This window comes from Myotis daubentonii, chromosome 3 (assembly GCF_963259705.1).
Source record: "Myotis daubentonii chromosome 3, mMyoDau2.1, whole genome shotgun sequence".
In the NCBI taxonomy this organism is placed as follows: domain Eukaryota; kingdom Metazoa; phylum Chordata; class Mammalia; order Chiroptera; family Vespertilionidae; genus Myotis; species Myotis daubentonii.
Genome location: NC_081842.1, coordinates 200,543,052 through 200,565,826, shown reverse-complemented (window position 1 = coordinate 200,565,826; position 22,775 = coordinate 200,543,052). Strand labels below are relative to the sequence as shown.

The following is a 22,775-nucleotide window of genomic DNA, read 5'->3' as shown; positions in this document are numbered from 1 at the left end:
CCATGCGCAGAAGTCGGTATTTTGTGGAAGAGCCAGTATTTTGTGGAAGAGTCGTACTCAAGGGGCCAAAGAGCAGATTGTGGCTCGTGAGGCGCAGTTTGCCAACCACTGCCCTAGCCGGTTTGGCTCAGTGGATAGAGTGTCAGCCTACGGACTGAAGGGTCCTGGGTTCAATTCCCGTCAAGGGCACATGCCCATATTTCAGGCTCAATCCCTAGTAGGGGGCATGTAGGAGACAGCCGATCAATGATTCTCTCATCATTGATGTTTCTCTCTCTCTCCCTCTCCCTTCCTTTTTATAAAAAAAATATATTTTATTGATTTTTTTTACAGAGAGGAAGGGAGAGGGATAGAGAGTTAGAAACACTGATGAGAGAGAAACATCGATCAGCTGCCTCCTGCACACTCCCCACTGGGGATGTGCCCGCAACCCAGGTACATGCCCTTGACTGGAATCAAACCTGGGACCCTTGAGTCCGCAGTCTGACGCTCTATCCACTGAGCCAAACCGGTTAGGGCTCTCCCTTCCTTTCTGAAATCAATAACATATATATTTTTTAAAGCATTTGTTTCTTCAAGAGAATAGTTTTCAGTCTCTGATTATGAGGAACAGTTTTTAATTTTAAAAAAATTTCTCAGCTATCAACAGTAGTGGTTTTACTATTAATATCTGCCAAACAAAAATGTCATTCATCAAAGTTGCCATTGATGTATTAGTACTATTAAATAAATCTATACTTGATTAATTATAAGAGCATTTATGTTTACTCTTAAAATAATAATACATGTGGTAGACAGAATTCATAGGGCTTTACAAAATATCTGGGGAAGATTCAAGGACTTATTACAGAAAATCAACAGCACTTTAGAGGTATCTGAGGTCCAGGGATTGAAAAGTTCTTTCATCTATATGAAATTTAAGCCAAAGCACATATGGGCACTCTGTTTTGAATTAGTGTTCAATATCATTCCAAGAACTGATATGTATTATCTATTATACAATGAAACCGAGTCAGGAGGAAAAAGAAAATCAAAAGGTAAAGCTGCACAATATTAAAACTCTTCCTAGAATGATTTTCCATCTTGGCTTTTTAGTTTTGTTTGAATAGCATAATCATGAGACTCAAGAGACTTTATGCCCAGCCCACTCATTTTCTATACAAGGGAACTAAGGTCCACTTTCTCTAAGTCAGGGACCTTTTTATACCTTGTCCCAAATCACATGGCTGTAAGCCACTGTTTGTTCAGCTACCACTAGCTACAGAGATCTGGAGCTGGAGACTCCTATATTTTTCTACCTATGACAAAAATAAGTGAAAAGATATTCTAAATCAAAATTACAAGTCATGTTTAGGTTGGACTCTTAGTCCATAGCTGGAGAATTAAGTGTCAAAGAACTTAAGTCTTTACAAGACAAGTTAGGAAGATATAGGCTGAGTGAGCCACTTTTTAAATCTTCACATAAATCAAACAAAATAATACATAAGAAGCTAACAAATTTATTTTGTTCTGCAGCAAAGACGTACAATTCCAGTACTTTTCCCTTGTACTCATTTCTTCACCTCAATGTTTCATTTCTTTCTGGATTTATAGCTTGGAGTTGTTGATCCCAGTGCACCAGGGCTATAATGGTAAGCCAAGAATCCCCACCTTTCTAAGAGTTTAGTTAACTAAGGGAACAGACCTAACCCAACCATCTCATTAATCCTTTCCAAAGACAATGATAACAGAGGTGGCCATTATTCACATTCATGGAGGAAAACTAAGAAACCAAGGCCGAAGGATGACCCAGTAAGTGTTTAACAATCTTCACGACTATAGTTTATGATGAAAAACAGTAGAGTTGGTGTTCAAAGATAATTCTCTAGAAATTCTAAAAAAAAAAAAAAAAAAAATTCATTTTTTAGAACACTTTATTGTGATCTCGCTAAAATTATCTTACAAGAATTATTTCCTCAAAAAATTACATTTTAGTAAAACTATTGTAACAACCAGAAATAACGTACTAGAGATGCTAAATGGGGACAACGATTCTCCAAACACAGTTCTAAATTAGACTGGCATCTGCAAATGAATTGGAAAACATTTAAAAATTCTTTAAAAAGCCCACACACACTTCATTTTGAGGACTGGAATGGGATGACAATTCTAAAAACAGCTAATGAAAATCAAAATGCTCTGCAGAGTCTCTAAAGTCAAAGGATAGAAAGTACAAAGGCTTACTTCAAAGAACTTCTGAATGACGTAATTTCCAAATACATCCACCATTAGCTGGTAAGCGGCCTGTAGGATTTCATTGAAGACAAGCTGGCGCTCAGCTGGTGTGGCCCGCTCTAGTTTCAGCTGAATGAATCTGAAGTGCGAAGTAAAAAGGGCAATCACAGCATTTTAGAAAGACTTGGAAATAAATAAGAATTAGCTCAATTTGTATAATGAATCATTTCTGAAAATATATGTGTGTACATTTACACAGGTGCAGGTGCACATGGGTGCACAAATAAAATTGTTATTTAAATGAATCCCTTGAGCTCACTTAATTGAAGAATTTCTAAAAAGGAAAAAATGTTTATAGTGTGAAGTATACCCTAACTTAACTGAGCTTTTAAAAGTAGATTTAACCCCTAGAGTGCCGGGGAGCGCGACTGTGCTCCTCCTATCTTTCGCCAAAAGTGCTGGGAGCGCTATCGCGCTCCTCCTACAATGTCACTATTAGATGCTAGTAGTTCACTCTTTATGTGGGAAAAAAAATTTAAAAACCTTAACTCAAAATGCCTTGGCAATTTTAGCATAGTTCCTAGGATATTGGTTGGCACTCAAAGGGTTAAGTGTGAGCATATTTCATTACAGTAGGACATATGTACAAATTTGTAATTATATGTGGATTTGAGGCGAAAAGGGGAAATAGGAAAAGAGAGGAGAGGGTGAAGATGGGCATAACACAAGGAGAACTTTTTCCTTTAGAAACCAGTCCCACATTAAGAGGATTAAAGCTTATGGTCCTTGCTATATTATTCACCTCATATTCATATGAAGCAATACTCATTAAGGATGTGGAACAGTTGTTATAAATGTCTGAAGTAGTGGCTACTCAATCTGCCAATCTAAATAACAATTCTTTGATTCAGATGATTATCAGAAAAATCATGTTGTCTTTCAATCTGGTCTACAGGATCCAAATATGAGAAATCCTTGCCCAATAGCAAGCTGGCAGAACTTAGTGAGAAAGTAGGTTTTGTAGAAGCTGTTTCAGTGGGCATAGTCAGAGAGAAAGAGAAATGGAGACAAATAGGAAAGGATGGGCAACATCATAATTATGCTTTCTCCCCAGGACCAGAGTTCCTTTCTGTGAAGCCAAATGAATAGTCAAACAGGCGGAAGTAACCCAAGCCAAATTCTGTTTTTGTAAGAGCTGCTTCTCTCACCTCTATGCAGACTCTCACTTCTATAGAATAAAACAACAACAAAAAAGTGATGGAGTTGTCTTAATCCTGAGCAGCAAGCAGAGGTCCAACTTATATTTGAGTAGCTCTTAACAGGGATTCAAATAGCAAACATGTGCGGATATATGCTTTGTGGTAGTGTTTCTGTTTCTTAAATTGTAGCCATTCTGTGAGGTTCTCGTGAATTAGAAACATCAGGCTAATATTTCAGAAAGGTAAAAAGGCTTGTTTGAAAAAGAAAGTTTATTTTAATTATGCATGTGATCCCAACTTCAATTTCTAAATGGTTCTTTTCAATCACTTGTGTATCTGGCGACCTTCATAATCCCAGTTTCTTTAAAATAATGGAAAGTACACTAAGAAGCAACTGCTTCAATTATTTTATAGCAATTTACTTAGTGTATACGTATTTGAGGAATGGAATTTAAGGCATTAAGATTTCAGTTACCTTAAGTGCCAAAGCCAAGTCCTCACCTGGACCCATGTTGGTCTTGGGAAAATTCCATTATATGCCCAGCAATTTCTCGCAGTTGTAAATTGGGGTACCGGTTATTTCGAAAATCTTCCAAAAGCCTGCTCCTGCCAGAGGGCATGACATCAGACATTCCATATCGCAAACGGGAGGAAGAAAAAAGGGTGCTGCTAGGGCTGAAGAGGCTGGAGGCACTGCTCGCACTGCGGTACTTGGCTTCCGCGCCTGGAGCAGCAGAGATGTATCTTCCACTGCCATTTGTGAGTCCTCCTGTTGGTTACAGAACAGGAGAACTCAAGATTCATTCTTAAGGAACTTTGTTCAAGAGTGGAAAAAGCATCCCATACGTGAAAGCCTACATCATCTCTGATTCCTTTTCAATTCTGTTGCTTTTGCATTAAGATTAAATTCTATTAGTGCCACGGCTTCCATAAGGGCAATTCAGCAAGCTGAAAGAAACATTAGCACAAACATTATCTGGGGAATGCTTTTAACCACTGATAGGATACTGCTAGCAAAAATGGAGGAACAGTTAGTGAAGCCATTAAAATTCCTGCCTTGTGAACCAGAACCTGAGCACCAAGAATCAGAAAACACAAAATGCATGGAGACTTGAGTGGCTTTCCATTCTGTGCTCATTTTTGCCCTTAGGGAATAATCCCCACTCTCCCATCTGAAACCCACCCCTTAAAAAAAATTGGGGTTTTCAGATTTGCCTGTCTTATAAAGAGAGTCACCAAAAAAAATCTTTGAAGAAATGATTCTGGTGCTGAAAAGAAGTCTAAAAATTATTAAGGCACCTTAGGCCAAGGATTACACATCAGGGGTAGAAAAAAAGGTCATATGCTTTGAAATAGAAGGTTTTCAAGTTCTTCATCAGGAATGGCAGCTCTTAACACCTTCTGTTGAGACACAGCCTGAAATGATACAGTAGCAACAACTTTCATGCCACTGATATTGCTGCTGTGACTGATAACCAGGGAATAATAATTGTAAATTCCTAAACAAGTAAAACAAAGATAAGACCAAAAGGCTTATCAAAATGTAAAGCAGCCCTGGCTGGTGTGGCTGTTGGTTGGGCATCACCCCATGCACCAAAATGTTGATTTGATTCCTGGTCAGGACACATGCTCGGGTTGCAGGCTCGATCCCTTATAAGGGGTGTGCAGGAGGCAGCTGATCAATGTTTCTCTGCCCCCCATCCCGGCTCCCTTCCTCTTTCCAAAAATCAATTTAAAAACTAATCTTCAAAACAACTATGTAAAGCAGAGTAATAAATTATATTGAGTACATATATTCCCAATATTGGCATAATTTTTACATAACATAAAAAGAATGTAAAGCCTTTTATAAAATGAATGTGAAGCCTTTTCTTTTGCCTCACCCCCCCCCCCTCCTTTTAAACAAAAAAGTAAAGTAGATAAGAAATACACATAAACCAAAAAGAGTATGTAGATGAATAACAATTCAGGATCCAAGAGAAAAGTCACTTAAGGTGAACTTCTTTCTTCATGAGTTTTAATGAATGTCTGATTTGGAGATTAATGGTAGCTACAAAAATATACCCAGCTTGGATTTCTCCACAGAATTCTAGGGCTCATCTTCAAACTTCTGAGTCTCAATGAAAGTGATGAGACCAACTGGAAAAGGCTCAAAGTGTTAAAATTTGTAATACATTTGTATTGAGCATTTGCCCTAAGCCAAGCTCTATGATAAGGAAGCACTTTAGGAAAATGTTTAGAAAGATTTTAAATTCCCATGTATATAACAGAGCATTAAGGCCCAAATGCTCCCCCAAAGACACAAACAATCATGGCCAGAATTGTCACAGGACTCTTAATTTCAGAGTCAGTGCCCTTGCAACTAGACAGGTCCATTTTCAGACTCAACTATATCAAGTTTGCTTATTCTAAAGGACACTGTTATTCTTGTCAAATTCCACAATATTTCTTAATCCAAATGGAAAACATTCCTTTAAGAAAAGAGAGGGGTTTATAAGAAAAGAGAACAGTAGCCATATGTGTGTTCTTTATTCTGTTTCAGAAGCAATACTTTCTTCCCTGACTTGAGATTGGGGGGAAATGGGCAGAGATGGCAATCAAGTAGGTCACAGGTACTGGGAGAGTGTGATAATAGCAAGTAAGATGCTTAAGGAAAAGAAAGTAGCATGAACACACAACGTTTTGAAAATAATTTCAAGGTATTTTAAGAATCTGTCACCGACAAAAGCACTTAGGGAAAAGTAACCAATCAACAGAGAAAAGAACCGAATCCTAAAAGGCCCGACACATATCCTTATAACAAGATCCTTTGTGACAAGATTGAATGACAGGAACCAATCCTGAACTCTGCCCTATTTCTACACCAGGGGTCCTCAAACTACGGCCCGCGGGCCACATGCGGCCCACCGGAAACATTTATCTGGCCCGCCGGGTGTTTTTGCCGCAGCTGCCTATTGCTTAGCAGCCGACTAGGTTTTTTTTTAAACTATAGTCCGTCCCTCCAACGGTCTGAGGGACAGTGAACTGGCCCCCTGGTTTAAAGTTTGAGGACCCCTGTTCTACACTGATATGAGCCAACAGAATACACTTAATGTTTACACTTAATGTTTCAACCACAATTACATTTTCTGTTACTGTGGCCAAAAAGCATACTGACTAATGCCTAAGACTGGATTCACTGACTGGAGTACATCACGTGTAAAGTCTAAAGTAAAGTTTTATAAATTTGTTCTGAGGTTTTGATTTTGAGTTCTGGTCTCCTTGGATGCCAGGCTGCATACACAGAGCCACATACACACATAACATACGTACATACAGCTTTTTTGTTATTGTTAATCCTCATCCCAGGCTATTTTCCATTGATTTTTAGAGAGAGTGGAAGGGAGGGGGAAAGACAGAGAAACATCGATGTAAGTGATTGGTTTGCCTCCCGCACGTGCCCAGACCAGGGCAAGGGAGACCAGGGCCGGGGACTGAGCCTGCAACCGAGGTATGTGCCCTTGACTGGAATCAAAACCTGGACCCTTTAGTGCGCAGGACGATGCTCTATCCACTGAGCCAAACCATCTAGGGCTACATACAACTTTTGTTACTGAGAAAGTAAGTAAACAAATCTAAAAAAGAAAAGAAATGTTCCCAGGTACTACATTATAATCAGCAAACTGACACAGTCACAGGCATATTTGCTTGAGCCAACTAATTTTTCTGTAAATATTCAACCAATGTAGGTTTTTGTTTAAAATTGTAGTTTCCTGATTGTTTATGTAAAGGTAACTGGAAAATAGTAGGCCATCAGTAAGTATCTCCTTTAGATGGGAAATATGCAGAAATGTGTTTTTTCAAGGGCACCATGGATTACACATCTACATATTCTTGTAACCAAACTACTATACATACACCTGGAGATGACCCCTAAAAGTGTTTGAATTTGCAATCAATTTTAAAATAAACATTTCATACAGGGCCTCCAAAGGAGCCTCTTAGTGATCTCATCAAGTTTTCCCAGTATTCTGACATTCCACAGACATTAAGGGCTTAAATGCTTTGTTTAAATTACTATATGCAGGTTTCCAGTTCACATGTAAGAAGCTTGGAAGTCATCACTCCATCCTAACAGCAAGCATAAAGCTAAACAGACCGAAAAATCAGGAATTCTTTTTGGATCCTTAAAAGAAGGAAGAACAAGAGCAAACCACTGCCCCCAAGACTGGAAAGAGAGGCGAATACACGTCATAGCACAGCTTACCAGAACAGGAACTTAAACAAAACCAGCACCAGAACCAGTACTGAATAGGAACACCTGCACTGCAACTGACGAATTGCTAGAAGCTCAGTGTGGACAACTCTGAGAGTTTTAACTCCAGGGGGGCCCAGTTATATAGGGAATGGGGAGCACAAGTGCACAATAAGTATCAGAGAGAATTTTCCTCAGGCTTGTGGCAGACTGAAGGGAAAAGAAACAATTTTGAAATATGCCAGAGAACTAAACCTTAATTAACAAAGCCTGTCGTCTGGAGAAACTAGTAAACCAGAGCCTAACCTGCAGGGTTATGATCAGAGATTAACTGACCTGGGAAGGGAAACATGTAACTCCAGCCTACACAAACCATCCTGCCCCACGGGGGTAGGGGGAGTGCCACTAAGAAACGCTTGTGTGCCCTGGCTGGTTTAGCTCAGTGGATAAAGCGTCAGCCTGTGGAGTGAAGGGTCCTGGGTTCAATTCCAGTCAAGGGCATATGCCTGGTTGTGGGCTCGATCCCCAGTAGGGGGCGTGCAGGAGGCAGCCAATCAATGACACGCATCATTGATGTTTCTATCTTTCCTCTCTGAATCAATAAAAAATATTTTTAAAAAAAGAGAAACACTTGTGAAGTTGATAGTCCAGAGGCATATGCTCACTAAACGAATGAGATATGGATCATAGGACTTTCCTAACACCTCATCATCACATTACTAAAGCCAATTTAAAGCCATTCCTTTTATCCAGTATAATAAGCCTGGATATTAAAAAAAGAAGAAGAAGAAGAAAAGAAAAGCAAGCATCATACCAAAAGGCAAAAAAAGCCCTGACTGGTTTGGCTCAGTGGATAGAGTGTCGGCCTGCAGACTGAAAAGTCCCAGGTTCAATTCTGGTCAAGGGCATGTACCTTGGTTGTGGGCACATCCCCAGTAAGGGGTGTGCAGGAGGCAGCTGATCGATGTTTCTCTCTCATCGATGTTTCTAACTCTCTATCCCTCTCCCTTCCTCTCTGTAAAAAAAATCAATAAAATATATTTTTTTTAAAAAAGGCAAAAAAACACAATTTGAAGATAAAGAATCATCAGAAATATGCATGGCAAGGATATTGGAGTTACCAAACCTGGAATTTAAAACAACTATAATTAATATACTAAAGACTCTAATAGATAAAGTAGACAGTATGCATAGAACAAGTAGGCAAAGTCAGCAGAAAAAGGGATTAAGAAAGAAATGCTAGAAGATAAAAAACAAAACAAAGAATGCCTTTGATGGGCTTATTGTCAGACAGGACACAGATAAGGAAAGAGTTGGAGGTTATATCAATAAAATCCTCAAAAACCAAAAAAGAAAGAGAACATGAGGGATATTGGCCTATAATTCTCTTTCACTGTGTTGTCTCTATCTGGTTTTGGTATTAGGGTGATGCTGGCTTCATAGAATGAGCTGGGAAGTGTTCCTTCTTCTTGAATTTTTTGGAATAGTCTGAGGAGGATATGTTTTAGTTCTTCCTTGAATATTTGGTAAGACTCCCCTGTGAAGCCGTCTGGCCCCGGGCTTTTGTTTGCTGGGAGCTTTTTGATGACTGCTTCAATTTCTTCCAACATTTACAAGGAACTCATGAAACTTAATAATAGGAAAATAAACAATCCAACCAACAAATGGGCAACAGACCTAGATAGACACTTTTTGAAAGAGGACATACAGAGGGCCAAAAGACATATGAAAACATGCTCAAAGTCACTAATTATAAGAGAGATGCAAATCAAAACGACTATCACCTCACACCTGTCAGAATGGCTATCATCAACAAATCAACAAACAAGTGTTGGAGAGGATGCTGAGAAAAAGGAACCCTTCTGCACTGCTGGTGGGAATGCAGACTGGTGTAGCCACTGTGGAGAACAGTATGGAGCTTCCTCAAAAAACTAAAAATGGAACTCCCATTTGACCCAGTGATCCCACTTTTAGGAATATATCCCAAGAAGCCAGAAAGGATATATTCACCCCTATATTCATAGCAGCACAATTCACCATAGCTAAGATTTAGAAACAGCCTAAGTGCCCATCAGCAGATGAGTGGATTAAAAAACTGTGGTACATCTACACAGTGGAATACTACACTGCAGTAAAAAAGAAGGAACTCTTGCCTTTTGCAACAGCTTGGATGGAACTGGAGAGCACTATACTAAGCGAAATAAGCCAGTCAGAGAAAGATAAATACCACATGATCTCACTCATTTGTGGACTATAGAGAACAACATAGACTGATGAACAGGGACAGATCCAAAGAGAAACAGCAATCAGACTATTAATCCCCAGAGGGAAAGTAGGGGAGGGTGGGGGTAAGGGGAAGAGATCAACCAAAGGACTTGTATGCATGCATATAAGCCAAACCAATGGACATGGACAATAGGGGGATGAGAGCATGAGTGGGGGGTGGGGGGGAGACGATGGGTGTTAAGGGGGGGGGGGGGGAATGAGGACACATTTGTAATTCATTAACTAATAAAGAATTTAAAGATTAAAAAAAAAAAAAGAGAACACTAAAAAAAATTAAGAAGTACAGAATATCCAGACTGTGAGACAACTACAAAAGTTAGAACATACATTATGGGAATATCAGAAAGACAAGAAAGGAAAAAGGAACAGAAGTATCTAAAACAATAACAACTAAGAATCTCTCCAAATTAATGTCAAATACTAAACCACAGATCCAGGAAGCTCAGGGAACACTGAGCAGCATAAATGCCAGAAAAACTACAGCTAGGCTTATCATCTTCAAAATATAGAAAAGACAAAGAAAAATCCTGAAAGAAGGCAGAGGGGAGGAAAACATGACAATAAATTACATCTCACTTCTCCTCAGGAAAAAAAATGCAAGCAAGAACAGAGAGGCCGAAACCGGTTTGGCTCAGTGGATAGAGCGTCGGCCTGCGGACTGAAGGGTCCCGGGTTCGATTCCGGTCAAGGGCATGTACCTGGGTTGCGGGCACATCCCCAGTGGGGAGTGTGCGGGAGGCGGCTGATCGATGTTTCTCACTCTCTCTATCTCTCTCCCTTCCTCTCTGTAAAAAATCAATAAAATATATTTAAAAAAAAAAAAAAAAAAAAAGAACAGAGAGGAGAGCCCTGGCCACCCCTGATACAGGAAGGTTGTAATTTTGACTCCTGGTCAGGACACATACAAGAATCAGCCAATGAATGCGTAAATAAGTAGAACAACAAATCAATGTCTGTCTCTCACAAAATCAATAATAAAAAATAAAGTGTTGATAGTGAAAAATACTACCAATCTAGATTTCTGTATCCTGCAAAATTATCCTTCAAAGGTGAAGAAATGCTTTTTCAGACAAACAGATATTGAAGAAATGTGTTGCCACTAGGTGTGCCTTACAAAAAATGCCAAAAGAAGTTTTTTAAAGAGAAGGAAAATAATACAGGTCAGAAACTACAATCTATATATATATAAAAAAAAGAAGAGCATCAATGAAACTTAATGACATAAAAATAAAAACTTTTATTCTGAATTGATCTGAAAGTTTGTTCAAAATAATAGTGACAATGTGTTCAATTATGTATGCTATGTTTATATCACATTTATGTGCTTATCTATGTAAAATGAATGACAACAATGGATGGAGGAACTAGGGTTGGTTTCATATTATAAGGTATTTGCACTACTCGTGAAGTGGTTTAGTCTTATTTGAAAGTGAACCTGGATTAGTTGTAAATGTATAACACAAACTCTAGGACAACCACTAAAAAAAAGGTTTAAGCCCTGGCCGGGTAGCTCATTTTGTTGGAGTGGCATCCCAATGTGCCAAAGTTGCAGGTTAAATCCCTAGTAGTCAGGACACATACAGGAAGCAACTAATGGATGCACAAATGAGTGAAACAATAAATCAATGTTTCTGTTTCTCTCCTCTCCACGATTCCTCTCTCCCTAAAAATCAGTCAATAAATAAGAAATGTTTAAGTTTTTAAAAATAAAGTATAGCTAATATGTTAAGAAAGAAAATAGAATCATATAAAAGCTTAAGTCAAACCACAAAAGACAGAAAAAGTGTGAAAGACAAACATAGGGACAAAGAACAAAAACCAACAAATAGAAAACAGTAACAAATATGGTAGAGATTAATCCAACTATACCAATTATTTTAATGTCAATGGTATAAATGCACCAACTGAAAAGTAGATTGTTATCACAAAACACATTCCACCTATATGTTGTCTACAAGAAACCCACCTTCAAAATACACATATAGATTTAAAGTAAATGATTATTAATAAAGACAGAAAAAAAAACAACAAAATCCAAAACACATTCATGAAAAAACTCTTAAACAGAATAGAACTGAGCCTAGTTAAAGGCATCTATGAAAAAACCACAATGATCATACTTAAAAGCAAAAGAGGAACACTCTGTCCCCAAGATTAGGAACAAGGCAAGTATGTGTGTTCTCATCTACTCTATTTAACACAGTACTGAGGTTCCAGCTAGTGAAATCAGGCAAGAAAAAGAAATAAAAGGCATCAAGATTGAAAATCTGTCTTTATTCACAGGTGATATGAACCTATATATAGAAAATCCTCAGAAAACCACCCAAAACTATTAGAATAAATAAGTACAGCAAATTTGTTGAATACAAGATCAATATACAAAAATCAATTGTATTTCTATTAACAAGCAGAAAAAAATCTAAAAATAAAACTAGAATACAATTCCACTCATGATAGCAAAAAAATAAGATATGTAGGAACAAATTTAACAAAAAGGCTTGTTAGACCTGTATACCAAACATTTCAAAACTTTGCTGGGAAAAATGTCGTATGCAAAACGATGAACCATCACCTCACATAATGTAACTCAAAATGGATCATATACTTATTTATAAGAACTAAAATACTAAAACTTTTAGAACAAAGCATATAAGAAAATCTTTAAGAAATTGAGCTGGCCAAAGATTTCTATACCAGAAAGCATGATAAACTGGCCCTCATCAAAATTAAATTATTACACTTCCAAAGACACCATTTAAAAAATGAAAAGACAAGCAAAAGACCAAAAGACTTAATATGCAAAACATATACCTGGTGAAGAACTTGTATCCAGAATATATAAAGAACTCTTACAACTCAATAATAAGACAAACAACCTGAATCAAAAAATGGGCAAAAAATATGAGCAGACATTTCACCAAAGATACATGAATTGTTAATAAGCACATGAAAAGAGACTCAGCATTATTAGTCATTAGGGCAGTGATGGCGAACCTTTTGAGCTCGGTGTGTCAGCATTTTGAAAAACCCTATCTTAACTCTGGTGCCGTGTCACATATAGAAATTTTTTGATATTTGCAACCATAGTAAAACAAATGTTTATATTTTTGATATTTATTTTATATATTTAAATGCCATTTAACAAAGAAAAATCAACCAAAAAAATGAGTTCACGTGTCACCTGACACGTGTGTCATAGGTTCGCCATCACTGCATTAGGGAAATGGAAATTAAAACTACAATGATATACCATTTCATAATCACTAGAACAGCTATATTAAATAAGACAAATAAGAACAAATGTTGGTGACAGTACAGAAAAAATGAAATCCTCACACATTGCTGGTGGGAATGTAAACTGGTACACTAACTTGGAAAACAGGTCGGCAGTTTCTTTAAAAGTTTAACTTAAAAAACAAGATACGTATCAGCAATTCTACTCCCAGAGAAATGAAAGCAAGCGTTCACTCACAGAAAGACTTGCATACAAATGTTCATAGCACCATAAACTATTCTTTATTGATTTCAGAGAGGAAGGGAGAGGGAGAGAAAGATAGAAACACCAATGATGAGAATCACTGATCGGCTACTTCCTGCATACCCTCCCCTCCCCCAATGGGGATTGAGCCCACAACCCAGGCATGTGTCCTGACCGGGCATAGCAGCATAATTTATAATAACCAAAAACCATAACTAACAAACATCCTTCAATTGTGAGTGGTTAGACAAAATGTGGTATAGCATAAAACTGAAGATGAGTCAGCAACAAAATGTAACAAACTACTGATACACATTATATCAAGCATGAAATCTCAAAAACGTGAGAAGGTACAGAAGCCAAACAAACGCGATCACATATTGTATGGTTCTATTTCTATGAAATGTCCAGAAAAGGCAAATTTAAAAACAGAACTAGCAGGGTATGAACAGGGATTAACTGTAAAATGCCATGAGAAATCTTACTGAGGTGATGAAGATAGTCTAAAACCGTTTATGATGGTTGCATAATTCAGAAAGTTATTAAAATGACTGAATTACATACAGTTGAAATGAGTGAACATTATGACATAATTTTATGGTGAGATAAATCATTAAGTTGTTTTAAAAAGTATGGTCTTTCCGTAATGGGTAATGGGAAAAGTAGTATTAAAGAGTCTTAAATAGGCAGTCAACAAGTGACTGCTTAATCAATAATGAGAGAAAAATAAGCAAGGCACTGATTTTTCTGAGTATCCTAGCTTATGTCTGACCACTGGGAAGAAGTGTGAAAACGGTATCACAGATAATAGATCCACACTGGGAGAACAGACATATAGGCTGAAATGTGCATTCAAACATTTACTAGCTGTGTGGTTTTATGAAAGTCATGAAACTATGCTGAGTTTAAGTTTCCCTCTATAGAATAGTCTTCTGAGTATTTAATATACTGAATGAATACAATGAATAAATGTTTAGGATAGTTGTTAGTGATTGAAGAATTGATGGCTGGTGGCAGCAGTGATGTAGTATTAATAGTAGAAGCTATATGAGGTGTGGACCAATATACATATGGTAAAGAAATGCTGTTTCTTACACCAAGATGTCTTTAGGGTCTTTGTATAGGTACTGCTATAAACCAAGTACCATACCTCATATAGTAAGACTAAAGCATACAAGAACCCTTTTCTAAAGGAGACCGAGTTAAGGCAAAGCTCTAGCCAATCAAGATGTTAAGTTCCTCAAGAACGATGTGTATGATTTTGTAGTATATGCAGCAATTCAAGTCCAATGCAAATACATACAACCAAATTGCTTAAACAAGGTACACTTTTTTAAGGAGATGATATGTTAAAAATAAATCTAGGCAGAAAGCAAGAGTCATTAAGAAATAACTCGCCCAATAATTATTTCCTACTTCACAAGAGGAACATGAATTAAGAATAAGGCAGTATTTCATTAAACTGCTAATATATTGGAAAAAGAAAAGGCACCATGCATGCAAGTATTATTTCCAGCTCCATTTTCAAACACTCAAGAGCCACAGCATTTAGTTCAGGGGTTGACAAGCTTCAGCCCACAGGACAAATCTGGCCTGCTACCTATTTTGGTAAATAAAGTTTTATTTTCAACAGCAGAGTTGAATATTCACTACAGAGACCATCTGACCTCACAGATTTAGTTCGTTTAGTACTCAATAAGAGCTGACACAGTTCAAATGTTTAAACCAAGAAATTAAAAGATAAGATTACTGCATCTGATAATGCACTGGTTTAATATATATCCTGGGACATCATGTGATAGGATATACAATGATAATTGCTGCTTTGAAATCAAAAAGTTTGATACTAACTATGTTCGGATATGAGACCTAGGCATGATATTTAGGTCAGTTTCCTGACTTCTGTATCATAGGCATAATACCTTCCAGAGTTACATGTACAGCAGCTAAAACCATTAGTAGTGTCAGGTAATAACTACTCAATAAATGTTAGTTCCTTCCGTCTACACACTAAAACGGCACTTTCATCTATCCCTTATAATTTTGCATTAATCCTGAGTCTTTAAAGCCAGGCATTCTGTCACTAGAAAACACTGTTATACAATAAACCCATATCCCTTAGCTTAGCTATTATCCAATATGGATTTAGCAACCTGAAATGTCCCTACAACTTTCCTAATATAACCTGAGACAATGAGTTCTATAACCACATAGTTCTTAACTTATAAAATTTTAGCGCACACACACGCGCACACGCGCGCACACACACACACACAAAGTGTGCACGCACAAATGTATATGTACTTATTTGGATAGATAATGTTGCCTCAAAACTCATCTCTCAAACTCAGAAATAGCATTAATTCTAGAATAATAACTATTATCCCCTTCTTCAAGTCTTACTTTTATATTTTTATAAATAATTTCCAAGTACTTGTCTTTCCAAATGAAAGCATACTATTCATTTATAGCCTATCCTCATTTCTGAGTCCATAAAGCCATTTTTAATCTTCCTAGTTAAAAAGTGAAAAAGCCCTGCTAGTGTGGCTTAGTGGTTGAGTGTTGACCCATGAGCCAGGAGACCACGGTTCGATTCCTGGTCAGGGCACATGCCCAGGTTGTGAGCTCGCCTGCAGGAAGCAGCCGACTGGTGATTCTTTCTCATCATTGATATTTCTGTACTCTCCCTTTCCCTTCCTCTCTCTGAAATCAATAAGAACATAGTTTGTTTTTTTAAAAAAAAGTCCATGTAAACTGGATGAGTTGTGTGTTTTTTTAATTTTATTTTAAACTAGAGGCCCAGTGCATGAAATTCGTGCACTATGGAAGAGGCAGGGAGAGGAGGGTGTGTGTGTACCCTCAGCCTGGCCTGCGCCCTCTCACAGTCCGGGATCAGGCCTAAGCCAGCAGTCAGAACATCCCTCTCACAGTTCTGGGCTCTGGCAGTCTAGGACCCCTCACTCCTTACCGCTGCAGGCGGGAGAGGCTCCCACCACTACCACTGTGCTCACCAGCTGTGAGCCCAGCTTCTGGCTGAGCAGTGCTCCCCCTGTGGGAGCACACTGACCACCAGGGGGCAGTTCCTGCGTTGAGCATCTGCCCCTGGTGGTCAGTGCGAGCCAAGCAACTGGTCATTCTGCCACTCAGTAGATTTGCATATTTGGATTTTATTATATAGGAGGATAGGGACAGTCCATATTTAGGCACATCTTCACAGAATAACAATTAACAGAACCCCCAATTCAGTGTCAAAAGTGTCCTGGGCTGCATGATAAATTATATGGTTACTCCAAGTCTATGCCTGAACTTTCCTCATCTAAGAAATAAATCGGTAGTTCAAAATCCAAACCTGACAAGTAACTGGGAGAAGGGAGTAGTAAACCATTTCCTATCTCTTCAAAGACTTAGAAATTTGTCCTCTAACGTGATAATAAAAGTGCCTCTACATTCTTACAGCTTGCTGATTAAGGAGCCTCTTTATCCTCCTCATTTTCTAGGATCTAGATGGTAACATTCAAAAATCCCATACATTTAACCACCAAAACATAGAATTGGGAAATATAGATCTATACTCATTAGCATGCTATATAGTTTAAGAAAATATATACAAATATATTGGCAGACCTAGCCAGTTTGGCACAGGGGGTAGAGCATTGGCCTGGGGACCGAAGGGTCCTGGGTTCGATTCCGGTCAAGGGCACATGCCCAAGTTGTGGACCTGATCCCCAGCAGGGGGCGTGCAGGAAGCAGCCGATCAATGATTCTCATCATTGATTTTTCTATCTCTCTCTCTCCCTCTCCCTTCCTCTCTGAAATCAATAAAAAAGAAAATGCCTTAAAAAAAAAAAAGAATCTGGCAAACTTTAAAATAAAATGCTTTATGTGCAAAAGATATTAAATGTATACATGGGGGAAGTCTGAAAAATAAGGCAAAATAATAATCATGGTGATATTTAAGTGGTAATACTAGGTGAATACATTCTTCTTCTCTTTGTTTTCCAGTTTTACTTAAAATGAATCTGGACTGTGTTTATAACGAAAGATTCTCACATGCAGCCAGAGAAAACGATGTTTGTACTAAAGTGAAAATATAGGGGCTACACCCAAACTTTAATATATCCATAACTGCTATGCCATCTAGGTACAGCCTAAATAACATGAGGTACTCAAGGAAGGCACAGAACACCCAGGACATTTCCAGAATAAAGGGATTGTGCTTTGCTTATGCAAAGTATTTCTAATGGCATCGGTGGCAAGAGATTTCTCGAGTTTAAGGTGGTGTTAGAGTAATGGTTCTTACCCAGGTTTAAGCTTGAAGAGGATCCATGTGAAGAGAGGGAAGGAGGTGGTGTCTGTGAATGTCCTGGTCCCTGACTAGGGAGAGGCATGCCCACGGGTCCAGGAGAGGAGGAAAAGCTAAGGCCGTTATAAAAACTGTGTCCAATGGGGGTCAAGCTGCTCGATGTCCTCTTATAAAGGTCACTGCTGCCAGTCAGGGAGTCACGGCGGGAGCCACTGCCAGTGTTGGAGTTTGCAACTAAAATGGAATTAAAACAATGCAGATAAGAACAGGCCTGTTCCTTGAAGAACAAGCCCAGTGACCTGTTCCTAACACTTTGATCCAGACTCCCTACCACCGCAAATTTGTCAGCAGAGACAGCCTAACTGTTCATGTGGCAGTTCTGTGGGCAGGTAAGGTAATAAAGAGGACATGGCTCAGTTTAACATGAAACTTTTGTTCAAACCATCACACATATGCTAAATTTACCTTCCTTTTGTGTCATAAATTATGGGGTGGGGTGGGTTAAAAAGCTGACAGACGGCCACATAAGCTATGGAAAAGGTGAAAGAAAATGGGCTAAGAAGAATGCCTTTCATCAACCCAAAGGTTCTAGTAGGAAAAATGGAGTACAGAAAACATATTTGTAAATGGGACATTGCCCCATACACCAGATTTATATATGAAAGCCTGTTTTCTCCATGGGTTCATTCAATCAAGAGTTATTACTAGACTCCAATTCCAATTTAAGATACCTTCTTGCAAATGTGCCCTTCTGTGTCCACATCACATTGTTTTACAAACACTGTATTATCCCACTGTTTACCTTACTACTTTCCTGATTTTTCTTCTCCCATAAGGCATTAAAAATATACTGATCTAATTTCCTTCCACTTTTCCATTCTTCTCAAAAGACTGCAGAAAACTCATTACTCCTTAAGGTTTGCAGATTGTACAGTCCACTACTCTGTGATCTTTGGTAAGTCGTCCTGCCTGTTTTTAACATCCACATTTCTATGCTTCCCTCCACGCTCTCCCCAGTGCCAGTAAAAATCTCCCCTGCTTTCCTAATTCCTATAACAAATCGTTTATGAAATATAAGTAGCAACACAAGCATAAACCTGAAATAGGCCCCAACTGTAAATCTTGATTTTAATAGTACATCATCTCAAAGATATGTGGGATGGCTGGAATCCCACGGGGCTCAGTCCAGGTCTGCCCGTGGAATCTGTCCAGGTTTCCATGCATCGTCAGTGTTCCATAAAGATTGTAAAAGTAATTATAAGTTTTAAAGCACATCAGCCTGATTTCTACCTGCTGTTCCAAACCCTCCAAGGGCTGATCCCAGGGTGGCGCCGAGCGAATTGCTACTTCCAAATCCCAAGGATGTGTTGGCAGGCTGGGCAGAGCCCTGGGAGAAGAGGGAGGTGCTCTGGGAATTGCTGCTCAGAGAGTTGTTGCCATAGAAAGAGCTGGATGCCAGGCTGTTATTGGGCTGCTGCTGGGGCTGGGGCTGAGGCTGTTGGGTTCCTAAAGGGCGAAATGGTCCATTTGTTGTTCCAGCAAGACCACCGGCTGCTCCATTTGCTGAAGCTGCGGCCGCTGCAACAGCTATAAAGAAGAAAGCAAATCATATAGCTATAAAAGGGATTGGCCACATTTCCAAACTACATTGTTATCCTTTTTTGAAAATCTTTTAATTCTACTGTATTCAAAGTAGACACAAACCTTGTAAAAAGCTATACAGATCTTTGATCCCTTCATTTGAAACTCTTATTTTCTATTTCTACTTTCAAAATAGCACCGTTGCAAGTTCAGTATGTTGTGGCTTTAAAGAGTCTAGTTTAAAATAGGTACAATGTCAAATATATCCATTTTAAATATATCTACTTCCCAAAAGTTCATTTCACAAATATCTATGGTAAAAACATTTTTCTAGCCCTAGCCTGTTTGGCTCAGTGGACAGTGTCAGCCTGCGGACTAAAGGGTCCCGGGTTCGATTACAGTCAAGGTTACGTAACTCGGTTGAAGGCTCCCAGCCCTGGTCGGGGGCACTGGCCCTGGTCGGGGGCATGTGGGAAGCAACCAATCGATGTGTCTCTCTCACATCAATGTTTCTCTGTGTCTCTCCCTCTCCCTTCCATTCTAAAAGTAATGGAAAAAATATCCTCAGGTAAGGATTTAAAACAACAACAACAACAAAAAACAACACCTGTATTTCTAGAACTAATGTCATCCATATGCTAAAGTCCCTCAAATTCGTAAGACATTTAAGCATGTTGCTTCTCTTCTAGATTTTCCCACTATTATTCCCAATTAAGTATATATAACTTAAAATAAAAACTTATTCCCCTCCCCCACCACAACCTATTGTTGTCATGTCTCTCTACTCATCTCCCACCTTCTCCATCCTTGCCCCCGGTTTGGGGGGGGGTGGCGGGGCACGACACGAAAAATCTACATTATTTGAAGATAATGACATGGATTTCTGTGAAATTAGCCTTGGACTTCTGCCAATAGTGCCATTTTATATGACTAATCTAACTTCCTATGTTTGCAGTGAAATGAGTCCTTACTCTTCACTAACTGGTACATGCCACAAAATCAGAATCTATCGATGCCATTTTTTGCTTCTGATTCTCTTTCAAATATCACAGGGTAGAAATGCTATATTGAGAACTGTCAAATAAAGTGTATTTCAACATATTTTAAGAATGTCATTCATCACCCTTTTACCTGCTTGTGCAGCTGAGGAACTAATGATGACTGGGGCAGGAGCTACAAGTCGTACAGGAGCTCCAAGACCATTTCTCGCTCCTGCATTCACCACAAGGGCACCGGTTTGGTCATAGTAAGCAGCAGGAGCCAAGACCGGATAACCTAGGAATAGAAAGGCAACATACTGTAAGTACATATAAAACTAACAATGTCTCCTGGGCACCAGCATATGGTAAACAGTCACAAACTCAGCTCTGGGGACAGACAGACTTAGGTGTATAGGCTGGCATCAACACTTAGATAGTTATATGACCGTAAATCTCAGGCTATCCATTTCCTCATTTATAAAATGAGGATAATACCTGTCTTTATAAAGTTCTTGTGAAGATTAAGCTAAAGATGAATGTGAAAGATCCAGCACACTATCTAGCACAATAAGAGGAGCATTATTTTTCATCCACTAGGTGCTAGAAAGAGAATTTGGAACAGAGAATATCTACACTCTTCAAAGTGCTAGCCAAGATTATCACCAACCAGCATTCACTGACAATTTTTTAATGTTTTCCTGACTACACAAATAACAGAGGGAACAAATGATTACAACAATCACAGTATTTCTATACCACTTAATAATCTAAGCACAAATATGCTGCAAGTTAGCAGGAAAAACCTAGATAGGCTTCAATTAATAGGATCTTTTAATGCCTAATGAGATAGAATCTCCAAATCCTATTAAGGTATATAAGAAATTATAGGTGATTTCTTAATACATAAATGCTTAGTAACTAACAAAACAAATAATACAAGTTAAATTTACTCACTAAATCTTAAATGAAATAGTTTAATTTGGCTACACTCCATGCTCAGTAAGGATCCATAAAATTATGCTGAGATTTCGTAAGAACCTGTTTCAAAGGAAGAACCTCAAACTACATCCAATCCATGCAAAGAATAGGACCAGGTGACAGTGAGCTACATATATTCAATATATATATAGATATCAACCATGGGTAGGCAGCTACAAATCATCTTTGTACTGGTTCAGAAGAAATCCTAGACACAATCAAGAAATATCATGAATTTCTTCCTAATAATGCTGTTCAAAAACATCATCATAACCCTAGCCAGTGTTGCTCAGTGGATAGAGTGCCAGCCGTGGACTGAAAGGTCCCTAGTTCGATTCTGATCAAGGAATTCTGGGTGGCAGGCTCGGTCCCCAGTGGGAGGCATGCAACAAGCAGCCAATCAATGATGCTTTCTCATCATTGATGTTTCTATCTCTCTGCCCCTCTCCCTTCCTCTCTGAAACGAATAAAAACATATTTTGAAAAAACAAATCATCATCATAACAACTACAGGCTTGGAGTAATGTTAAAGTGGCCAGGGCACTCCTTCTAAACCTAATCCTGAGAGGGGAAATAGATCAACACCAATGAAAACAACATAATCTAAGCAATATGTGGAGATGTGCATGTGTCCACCAACTGACATTAAGACTGGCTCAGAACAATTAGGTGCTCTCATCAACGAATTGTGGTCTAAGTGAGGGCAAGTATATGTCATCCTTGCCAGTCACCAAATCATGACAAACCTAAGCAAGCTAAAAGCACTGCTTATTCTCTGACTCTCTCCCAACAAGCAGACTTTATTTTTCCTCAAAGTATTAGGAACAAAATGCAGCCTCACCTGGCATGCCTGCAGCCAGTCCTTGTCCAAAAGCAAGGGCAGAATTCACTGCTGCAGCTGCCACTAGTGGATCTGTTTGCTGTCCCTGTTGATTCTGATTTGGAGTCAAAGGACGCTGGCTGGCTCCTCCACGGAGAACCTGAGAGAGAGAAAGAAATCAACCACTTTTTTCTCATTCGGTAGGTCTAAGACCCACTACATGCTTAAGTTGGCTACACTTTTTTTTTTTTAATTAAATTTCTTGGGATGATATCCTATATAATAAAAGGCTAAGATGCAAATGGTCCTCTCTACTGGGAGTTCGACCAGGGGGCGGGGCCAGCTAGCCAACCGCCACCCCACCCCACCCCACCCTGGCGATTTGGGCGAGCTGGCTGGACCCCACCCGTGCCTGAATTCATGTACCAGGCCTCTAGTTGGTTAATAAAGTTATATAGGTCTCAAGTGTTTAATTCTATGATATATCATTTGTAATGCCCACCGCCCAAAGTGACCATGTATTTGAACCCCTTTACCCTTTACTATCCCTTCTCTGGTTCTCTCTGGTAACTACCATACTGTTGTCTGTGATGGGTCTAAGAACTGATAGTTATAAAAACATTTTTCCTATATTGGTATTACATCGCATGGCTGTTAGCATAAAAAGTCAGTTAACATTTCATATGGTGAAATTCATCCTAC

General features: G+C 38.7%; 1 protein-coding gene and 1 non-coding gene across 26 annotated transcripts in view; both read right to left on the bottom strand.

Moving 5' to 3' along the window:
- Nucleotides 1-22,775, bottom strand: part of PUM1 (pumilio RNA binding family member 1) — a 128,327-nt gene that overhangs the window by 21,695 nt on the left and 83,857 nt on the right. For 23 of the 25 annotated variants that reach the window (XM_059690443.1, XM_059690457.1, XM_059690458.1 and 20 more), the window contains 6 exons: nucleotides 22,095-22,233; nucleotides 20,427-20,570; nucleotides 19,005-19,301; nucleotides 17,712-17,948; nucleotides 3,915-4,182; nucleotides 2,224-2,353 (listed from right to left, as the gene is read on the bottom strand). In XM_059690443.1, the coding sequence (XP_059546426.1) occupies nucleotides 2,224-2,353; nucleotides 3,915-4,182; nucleotides 17,712-17,948; nucleotides 19,005-19,301; nucleotides 20,427-20,570; nucleotides 22,095-22,233 (1,215 nt within the window). The remainder of the gene's footprint in view (nucleotides 1-2,223; nucleotides 2,354-3,914; nucleotides 4,183-17,711; nucleotides 17,949-19,004; nucleotides 19,302-20,426; nucleotides 20,571-22,094; nucleotides 22,234-22,775) is intronic. The other 2 variants (XM_059690451.1, XM_059690452.1) reach the window with 1 other exon arrangement.
- On the bottom strand, nucleotides 21,904-21,981 carry LOC132232143 (small nucleolar RNA SNORD103/SNORD85). Its single transcript, XR_009452290.1, has one exon. It is a non-coding gene; the product is annotated as a small nucleolar RNA SNORD103/SNORD85 (small nucleolar RNA).